At 41.5% G+C, this 10,471-nt stretch overlaps 1 protein-coding gene across 2 annotated transcripts; it reads left to right on the forward strand.

Moving 5' to 3' along the window:
- Positions 1 to 743: 743 nt before the first annotated feature.
- LOC110977249 (ras-related protein Rab-24-like) lies at positions 744 to 10,108 on the forward strand. Of its 2 annotated transcripts, XM_087131348.1 has the most exons (10): positions 746 to 1,105; positions 1,683 to 1,919; positions 3,335 to 3,453; positions 5,586 to 5,654; positions 6,375 to 6,453; positions 6,920 to 6,987; positions 7,564 to 7,660; positions 8,204 to 8,254; positions 8,679 to 8,741; positions 9,012 to 10,108. In XM_087131348.1, exons 3-10 carry the CDS (start codon positions 3,346 to 3,348, stop codon positions 9,086 to 9,088), a joined length of 612 nt encoding a protein of 203 aa, XP_086987474.1. In that variant the 5' UTR covers positions 746 to 1,105; positions 1,683 to 1,919; positions 3,335 to 3,345; the 3' UTR covers positions 9,089 to 10,108. The 2 variants fall into 2 exon arrangements, with proteins under 2 accessions (XP_086987475.1, XP_086987474.1); XM_087131349.1 differs by lacking the exon at positions 1,683 to 1,919 and having other exon boundaries at positions 744 to 1,105.
- The last annotated feature ends 363 nt before the right edge of the window (positions 10,109 to 10,471 follow it).

Here is a 10,471-nt window from a genome sequence, read left to right on the forward strand (position 1 = left end):
TCATCCATTGCACGGCGAGCTGACTTGAAGTACTTCAAATCCTCACTGGATGCTATATTGGCAGCCAAGGCAGCCTGTCACGTGCACAACAATGTTTAGAACGCCCATCAAGGCGTCTTCCCAGATGATGCAGTAAAAATTTCTGAAGGTTAATGTTCAGACGTACACCAGTACGGGCATTTCGCAAAAGTGCACCTCCAAGAGTTTGCAACACACTGGCCAATCATAATACGCGAAATCTATCGACCCAACGCGCGTTTGGAAAAGGTAGACAGATTTCGCGCATTGTGATTGGCCAACGCGTTGCAAGCTCTCAGCGGCACCCTATTGTGAATCGCCAGTATTATGGTCCTAGCAAAGCAACGGCTGATTGCATGAAGTTAATACGCTGGTTTGATAACTTTGATGATATCAATTGATGTGTCCAAATAAAAGGGCAAGTCTACTTGTATACCGTCTATAGACTTAGCCTCTGTAGTTTGAAGCAGGATTTCTCATTTCTGCCAAGGACACCAAGGCAATAATAAGAGGTGTATATACATATGTGTGTACCCGAGTTTGCACCCCTGTACATGTTTAGTAATGAGATCTTTTCATTATGGCTGCTGATTGGTCAGAATTTTGAGGCCAAAGAGGAACATCTTTGCATAACGGACTTTGCCATGAAATATGCAAATTGGACTGGCGCATGCACGCTACCACCACTGGTTGGCAAGTGCGGCTGTCAACACTGCCGGCAGTGTAGGCGAGCTGCTAGTAGGCCTATCCATAACCTGGAGCGTTGAAGGTCAATCAAAACCGTATTACAGCCTTTGCCCGATACTTGAGCACGCTTTTCTGGAAACTAAGTGAGGTTTTCAGTGTCCTAAGGTTGGAAAGTAACAGTTCCTTGTCTTTAAGTTTGGTACGACGCACCAAATCTGTCGACCCAATGCGCGTTTGGAAAGGGTCGACAGATTTCGCGTGTTATGATTGGCCAACGCGTGTCAAGTTCTTGAAGGCGCACTTGTACTTGTGTGAATCGCCCGTATTAATCGCCAGATGTGACCAGGTGGAAAAACCAAAAAGCGCCCTCATTCTTCTCGATCAAAAGCCAAGATAAAAGGTAAGACCACTGTACAGGTTTGACTTCAACTTGCAAAATGAAGTGACGACACTGAAATTTTTAAACTTCAGGTTGTAATCCAAGGAAAATGATCAGCTAAAGCCAAGGTATTCCACTAGACCTGCTGGGTGTGATCCTTGTCAGAATAAACCCTAAGCATGAACCCGTCGTCCAATTAGTGGCACAGTATCCTCAAGAGTGGTTGAAAGAAATTAACGCCAAAGAGCATGGGCCGCTTACCTACATGTATGATTACCGTCTCAGTGGCTTTAATTCAATGATTCAATCTTATCCTCTTTATCTGGGAGAATTGGAATTCAGACTTTGCCTTTATTATCTGCAACTAGAAATGGGATTTCCAATTTATCGAGCGACTATGGTGTATACGAAGCAATTTATAAACAGTGTTACCGTAGGCGTGTACGTTGTTAACTAACTGTCTGGGCATATGCAATATACTTTCCCAACGGGAAAGTGTTTTTATTGCCATTTTTGGAAGGAGACTAGTCTTCACACCTTGTGGAAGATTTCCTATTGGAATGTCTGACTTTAATTCCTTTTGAAAAAAATCCTCCAGCTGGCCAGAGCCACGCTTAAAGCCCTTATTCAAGTCGGGTCCCCCAGCGTGTTGTGTGAAAAAATATTCGCGTACAAGAGCAGTATACCAAAACGCCAGCCAGCCGGATCAAGACTTCCAACATAATTTCAAGTGCATGTGACCTTATCTGAATGTGCTAGTGTGCCCGTAATTGTAACTGACGACCAGTTGGGGCGTTTGTTTGACCAGTCAGTGATCAGAAGTAAACATCAAACTGTAAGTTACCTATCCTCCATTTTAACTCTTAAAATTACTTTCTGCCTTGTAAGTTGATGGCTGCTGTGATTGCAGTGGCGAACATTTCGGGATGAAATTCGGAAGGTTACCAAGGGTGCGCACTTTTTTGCAAGGGGCACCGAAGAGAAATAAGCTGCTTCAAATGGGAGGCTCCTATGCACGGGTAGTGTGCGCCGACTGTCACGTTATGTGGAACATAGAGGGATTACACATTAACGCCGTCTGCGCATGTCTGCATCGAAACTGAGGCTCTCTGTGTTGAACTTGATCGCGCGCGCCCGTGGAGTCCCCACAGCACATGGGGTATCCGGTTCGTTAAGTGTGAAGCCACTTCAGTTTAAACCACGCCCACTGCACAAGATACACGACCATCGCAGGTACGTTAGTTCACGGTAAATTGCCATTGTTTTTTCCTTTGATTTTACGTGCTGGGTCATCCTGAAAGACTCTTCCACAAAAATCTGCAGCCTGAAAAGTCGGAATTTAACACATCTTTATGTATTTTGTGTCTCGACTCCTTACTTTCAATCGTCTGATCGTATTAAGTATTGAAGCTGACACAAACAGCCTCGTTTTGAAATGCGGAAGTGTGCAGATCGACGCTGAAAGCGTTGCATTGGGATCCTTCTGTTGGTTCAACCGGTTATACAGTCGACGGGAATAAACTTTATTTAAAGTCAAAAGTTACAAAATGGAGCCGGAGCCCATCATAATGAACGATAATATCGCAGGTCTTTTTAAGTATGTATATTGCGTTGTACCATCTCGGCAAAGTTATAGGAGTGCGCAGTGTCATCCTTCCATCTGATTATGCCCCTCCCACCTCGCCGCTCTCCACAATTTGCGACACTTGCTTATGTACCACTAACTAGTGACCCTGAATGACGACCGTTTCGTGAAACCCATAGTTTTGGGTCCTGCTAAACCATAGTTCTGGGTCCTTCTTAGCCATAGATTTGGGTCCTGCTAAACCATAGTTCTGGGTCTTGCTAAACCATACTTTTGGGTCTTGTAAACCTTAGTTCTGGGTCATGCTAAACCATAGTTCTGGGTACCGCTATTATCAATACTGATGCTCCACAGGGCAGCCCCTGTCCTATTATGGTTTCCTGTTCGGCTGTGACTTACACTAAAGAAAAAAGGACTCACGAATACAATGTGGCAACAGTTTTTCACTGCTGGACTCATTTTAGTTATTATTCGTATAAGATGCTGTTTTCCAGTGGGAGTACAAAAAGCTGAAAAAATGGCCGGGTACCAAGTTTGAGCAGTTAAACAACCAGTGATCGATTTTGGCTTCTTGCACCTAGGATGTGTTTTAGACATGGGCTACCAGGGAAATTCGACAGGTGTGTCACGGTATGCGACTAATGTTTGACTTTGATTTGTAACAGAATATTGCAGAATGGACTTGCCTTTCAAGGTTGTGTTACTCGGGAAGGAACGAGTGGGGAAAACAAGCCTGTTTAATAGGTTCCTGAAAGATAGATTCGACAGTGGTACCACTAGAAGGGTGAGTAAAGCCAGAAGGAACTTCAACTTCAGTGAAATCAGTACAAGTAATAAGACAGTAAGGGGCAGCATGAGGCGGATTTCATCTTTAGTTATTGTTGTGGTGTGATCGTGTGTAATTTTTTAAAATAAAACTTGGTGACGTCGGAGAGGTTGTGGGAGAAATGTTTATTCTTCCTTAGGTAGGGGTTGACTCCTAGACTAGCTGCTTACTTGTGTAGATGTCTTAGAGACTCTACCACCAAGCTTTTCAAGCTGACCAGCCAGCGCGAATTCCGATATAGTAGAGGCAGGTATAGAGGCATTATGTGACATACATCTTGCCGGTCAGTGCTTTGTCCCGCAAGAACATTCACAAAAGGCCTACTCATGCATATCTCTGCACAACAATAGCACTGACCTCCAAGATGGCTGCCACACAAAACCACTATACTGACCCTGTGGCAGTTGAAATATTAGCCAAAACATAAGAGCTTTTTTGATTAAGGCAGATGCGAGATTCTCGATAGAGAGGCCGGCTCATGCTTGGCGCGAAAGCAAACCGTAAACGCATGCAGATCAGTGACTACAGATCAATTTTGGGGCTACGAATTCGCAAAACCTGAATGCATTTCAACTTGAGAGCGAAATTTTCCTGCAGACTTCGTGACATCAAATTGGCTTAATGGTTCCGCATTCGCCTCTCGCATCAACCGGCCTTAAAAAGAATAGTGACCGCGGCCGGCCATGCTCGAGAATTGAGGTATTTTGTTAATAAAGATCACGATGCCCTGTCAAGGCACATAATTTCTCCGCTTTCTCTGGTAACATATAGACATTGCATATGAATTTTATCAAGATTACTTCTCTTTACATCTGTCTCACAATATTGCAAAATATATATGGCCATATGAGAACAACGAAGATAGGAAATAACCTAACAGAGTGAGGCATAAAGACGGGTGATTGTACTCTACGTGTATAGATATAATCATCGATATAGTCGCCTGCATAATCTGAAGTAGGCCTATGAACATTAAAGGTTATCGGACAAAACGTGAAGTACATGTTTTGAACATCAAACACGTTTTATGCAACGTTATAGGTAAAAGTCCAAAGTCGAAAATCGTTCACGGATGCTTCTTTGCAGACTGTTGAAAAATCAGTGGAATATTATAAGGCATCCAGGATATTAAAGGCCTCTGTAACCTCTCTGTCGGGGTGATTGTGTATATGATTGACCGCGATGCGGGATGAATGAGCGCCGGGAACGGCCGTGTTGACGTGCCATGCCGAAACCAGTTGCGGAAAGGATAAAAAGCGGGCTGGGTGGGAAATTGAGAGATTTCAGGAACAAATTCTTGGGGAAATTACGTCGTCATTTTCATGAAACTCTCTCTTTTTGTTTGGTTTGGTTTGGCCTGGTTACAGACTGAAGTAAGTTCTCAAAAAATTATGCCAAAAATTGGAAGAAAGGAATACAATGTCATCTTATTTAGTTTATAATGAGCCCAAAAGCTGGACCAAGAGATGGCGGAATTTTCTTAGCAACGGAGGTTCAGAAATGAACTTCGCTGGTTCACAAACGACTTTGAAATGCGTGTGTTATAGGAACTAAGAAATGAATTTTTCCTAGAATCACTTTTTGTGTATCTCTGTAGTATTCTTCGATGTATGAAGACTGTCTGACACATTTTTTGAGTTGCGTGAACTTAACGGTGCACTTTTCAAACATCGAAAATTGACTAAGCATTTCAGGATAAGCGAGGGCGCTTTGCTTTGATGTAAATCCAGGAAGACATGGTTCAGGTTGCATGTTTTCATGTTAAAAATTTGCCTTGGATGACATCATAGGTCTGCTCATTAATATGCAAATATCATTAGCATAAAACCAAAAAAAGCATTAAAATGTGGGTTAAAATTGCAAAACAAAAATTTAAAATCATGTTAATTGAAACCCAAAGATGCAATTTCATGGGTTTTTAGTAAAATTTATACAAATATTTCTATTTCCATCTTTTTCAACCGATAAGGGGATGCCTGTGCTCGAGCCAGATAACGTATATTTTGCAGGAACTGTGATAATGATCACCACAGATTTTTTTTTCATTGTGAAGGTGTACATGTTTACAAGTTTCATTATTCGTTGCGCAGACCACCGGTACGTCATACGGCGACAAAGCGATTGAGGTGGACGGCAGAAATATTTACGTCGGCCTGTGGGTAAGTGGTGGTCCCATAAAGAGCCCATGCTACAACGGCAAGTGTTGAGCGAAACCGAAAAAATTGCCCAGTGGTTATTACACCTGTAGGGGCCGGTTCACACAGTCGAGGGGTGACAGAAACCGGCCACTTAAATGTGGCATGTCACGCTTACTAGGACACAGATGCATGCAAAACGAAATGATGACGTCAGCTTGCCCCGCCTCCCTTTTGTATTCCTCTCAGTAATTATGTACATGCACATAACTGAAGAGGAACAGGAAAGGAAGGCGGGGCGAGCTAACGTCAGAATATACTGTTTAAAGAGGCACGACTCTGGGTGGTCCCCGCTCTGAGACCAAAAAGGAAAGGACAAACCCGGGGGGGGATTGTGCGATGGGGAACCAAAGTAAGTGCACCAATACCAGTGCAATCAATGCATGGCATGCATAATGTTTCATCATCGTTTCTGCTTGTCCGCGAATATAAGACATTAAAAAAAATCTCCGGCCCGACCCCCCCCGGAAAAAATTCTGGATACGCCCATGATAAAGGTCTGTAAAGAATGTAATTTGTATTCCTCAAATTATTCGGGATTCGGGTGTGCCAAATGGTCCGTTGAATGTATAATACATTCATTCATTCATTGCACTAATTTTTTACAGGTGTATTGATGAAAAGAATGTTTGAATTGAACATATTTCCCTGTCCCTCATTAATATTCTTTTTTTCGCCAATCAGGACACAGCAGGAGTGGAAAAATTTCACGCCCTGTCTCCATTCTACTTTCGAGGGGCCCAGGCTGCTGTAGTCTGTTATGGTAAGGGAAGACGCCAAAAAAAATGAATAATTACAATGGTTGGTTTTACCTCGTCTTGCATTTTGTCATTTTTTGACAAATTATTTTTGAGCAGTTTTATCCTAAATGAAATGAACCTGGATAATTCCAGAGTACGAACCATATCCTTATTCTCTATATTATTGTCTGCTCTCTTCCGTAAAATTCCTTTTTAAAAAAAAACACTTTGAATGTAAAACGGTGTAAAAATGCTCCCTCTTAAAAGAGGGATTGCCATATAAAAAATGAAAAACTCCAAAAGAGTGAAATTGCCACTATTTCATGTTGCCATGTCGAAAACGAGTTATCCCTTTATGGCACCTCCTTTGGCGAGGTTTCTAAGGAACTAACTCTTTTGGAAGTGAGTTTTGAAGTCCTTTTTACATTTAAACAGTTTGCATTTGATGTTTAATTTCACCATGCTCGTTCAAGTTGTTTAATCTTGCAGACGTCACAAGCAAACCAAGCTTCGAAGAGGCCATGCTGTGCGTCAAAAGCATGAAAGCATACGAAGAGGTATTCGGACAGTGCACTTCAAAGACTAAAAAACCCACATTTGTGTTGAGTTAATTGCCATCAGGATAAACCTTATCTGTTCATAAGGAGTTTTACCGTCAAAATGTAAATTTGCATTCAGTATTTCACCACTGAAGTATTGTGAGCTAAAGCAATGCATGCCTCTACTGGGTTTTTTTGGGGGGGGAGAAGAAAGATAGATTTTGCTTGGATTACTTTTAATTACACTTCATATTAAAGTTTGCTCAGGATGTTAAACACCATTTTTGATTTAGATATTGAATTATTTTTGTAAAATTAAGGTAACCAGGGTATCAGGTGCCATAATGTTTGGTTGTTGCAGTCAGTAGTGCTATTGTGGACCTGCAACGGCATTCATTTGTTGCAGTTGTCGAATAGGCAGTCAGCTTGGGATTAAGGGAAAACGCTCAAAAATATTTCTTCCTGTTTCTTGTTAGCTGTTGTTTATTTGACAAGTTTAACTGCAAAGTTACAGTTGCGAAAACCACCCGTGTTCGCACAGCTAACGGTAGTCTGTGCATTTTTTAATTTTTTCAAACTTGATTTGCACTGCAGGCTTGCAAGATTTACTTAACAGGTACCAAGTTTGATCTCGTGGATTCGGGCAGAAAGAAAAAAGTGTCCCTACAGAGCGTCACGGAGTATGCACAAGGTATTTCTATCAAGGTCGTCATCAACGCCTCTGCTGGTGGGACCACTTCCATTGATTCAACAAAGCTTTTGACGAAAATGTCGCTCTAAAAAACTATCGGGTCAGATAGACGTTGAGTCCAGGTCCTATGTGGCCTAGGCCTGACCCCGTTGTCGGTCAGGGAAGTACCCCTGTTTACATGGGTCCTTTGGACCTGGATCGGCGAGACATTTTTTATCCAAAAAGGTTAATTTTAGGCCCAGCGGGACCCCAGATTCAGTGTTAGTCTCGATCATCAGAAGTTAGTGGCTATACACCCACGACAATAAATGAAGTTTATTCATTGGAACGTCAGTGCTCACGTCCTGTTTATAATTTGCATACAAATATAGGTAGAATGGATATGAAATACTTATCCAAGACTTTTGAAGTGCAGCGTAATGTGTTGCCGGGGTAGTACGGGCGAAAAGTTCCAAATGTCACTTTAATAGCAAACCATTTTGAGCGCCCTTCAGCTTGGAACGTGTGCCCTATTTATGTACATTTCATTGATTCCATTCTTAGATATCGCCGCGGAAGTCTTCGAAACGTCCAGCAAAACTGGTTACAATGTCAGTAAGTATCAACACTGACAGAGTAAGTATTAACACTGACAGAGTGAGTATTAACACTGACAGAGTAAGTATTATCACTTACAAAGTGAGTATTTACACTGACCGAGTAAGTATTAACACTGACCGAGTAAGTATTAACACTGACAGAGTGAGTTTTAACACTGACAGAGTGAGTATTAACACTGAAAGAGTGAGTATTAACACTAAGTATTGACACTGACAGGGGAATTATTCACACGGACAGAGTATTTACACTGTACTGAGAAATCTTCAGCATTTTTATAAGCAGTTCTTTTTCAGGCATGTTCAAGTCTTTCGGAATTTTTTGGCATGATGTGTGAAAATGAACTCCTCTTCTTGAGAAGCTTTTATACCTAAATGATCAGGCATGGTAATTGCTTATTTTTGGTTCGCTTTATTTGCAGAGGAATTGTTTTTGAAGATTGCAAAGGATTTTGCTGAAGTTTCAATGGAGCCAAGAGTTGAAGGTAAACGATGGATTAGCTATAAGATACCGCAAATTGGATCGGTAACTTATTTGAGCAATTTTTCAATAACCTTGTGCACATTTTTTGTTTGTCTCGTGTGTGTTTTTTTGAGAAATACAGTCTTGTTTGGAGACCTTGGAATGTAAATCAAGCGTAAAACATTCTTTCATATAGTTGGGTTTGTCTAATAAAGTGGACAATGGATTGTTTCAACAATTTTTTTTTTTTTTACATTTTGTTGTTGCAAATTCTTTTCTGCATTTTTGGTAGCCTTTGATGCCAATGCGGACACCATTACATTGGAGGAAGTGCCAAGTAAAACATCAAAGACCACCTGCAGCTGCTAGCCGACCAAATAGCGTGTAGAAGAACCATCCACGTAACCCTGGCGACCAGAAGTAGAAGCTGTTGCTATAGGATGGCACGGCGCAGGCGCAAAAGTGGTGCGCATGCGTCATCTTCAACCAAAGACTCAATTCCGATTCATGCATTTGTAGGTCACCTGAACCTTTCAAGTTCATTTTGGGAACCTGAGAATAAAAAGAGCAGCAACAAAATGAAAGTCTCACTACAAGTCCAAGCTGGTTAAAGATTGGAATGATTTAATTTTGTGATAAATAATGTTTACATTTTTAAAGCCACGTTTTCCAAAAAAGTCCGAAAGTGAGGCTTCTGATGATCTGCCACATGTCATAAGACAAATTTAGAGACAGAGATCAAAATGGTTTGCTTGTGATAAAGGTCTAATGACCTATTGTCTTTGTGCTCTTCTTTTCATTTTTAAAGTCTTAAGTGGATATAAATGGGCCTTTCGTAACATAAACTTACTCAGTAAGTTACATACCGTAAGTAATACGGTAAGTTAAGAGGGGAGATAATCCCCCACTTTGTTGAAATTATAAGGAGATTTCCAATTAAGGTGGCTTTTAGTGGCGCATATAAGTTACCAGAGACAGAGTCACTTAGTCACTTTTTCCTTCTGGAAATCAATTAGTTTAATCTGTGGGCATTGTGCTAACTAGAAAGCTGTACTGATTTTGAAAATCAGTTCATCACTGAGACCTACATCAATATCCCTGTGAATAAATAAAAATCCATAACACCATTTGGGCGTAGCGTTTGGTGTAAATTACCAAACTTCCTATTCTCGCCCTAATCTCTGCGGCAAAAGCTGGTTCCGACGGCAGTTATTCATATGTCATGTAGTATACTCCTTATAATAGGCCTTACAATCACAGATTTTGTCGACTTTAGGGTTGAAGAAGCTCTGAATGCCGAAAGGAAGAATTTAATACATGTACATGCTAATTCCTCAATTTTGGAAAAGGATAAACGATTAAAGTGATTCTCCCTTTCTTACGTCGTGATTTGCGTTTGACGGTTCTATTCATTGTACAAGTTCGTTGGCTTTTTTTATATTGTGCAGGTTCAGGCCCTTTAGAAATTGAGGCTTTGGAACTTGGAAATGGGTGGTGTACATCCATGTCTTGGGCCGGGACCGGGGATTTAGGCACAGACTGCAGCTGTCCATTTTGTTAGTCTGTACGGTGTGTGGAATGCTGGTGCTTTCAATCCCTAAACAAAATGACAACATGTCTCCTGGGGCAACTGCCCCTTCCGGCACCCTCCCCCCACGGCGCCCGGTAGTGCATTTGCGTAAGATACTGGTGGATCATCGGAGCGCGCAATAAATGGATGGGCCTAATTTCATCTTTGAAACACTCCAAGAA

The sequence above is a fragment of the Acanthaster planci genome, linkage group LG21 (genome assembly GCF_054643075.1).
Source record: "Acanthaster planci isolate LZ-2023a linkage group LG21, COTS_SCS, whole genome shotgun sequence".
NCBI classification, from domain to species: domain Eukaryota; kingdom Metazoa; phylum Echinodermata; class Asteroidea; order Valvatida; family Acanthasteridae; genus Acanthaster; species Acanthaster planci.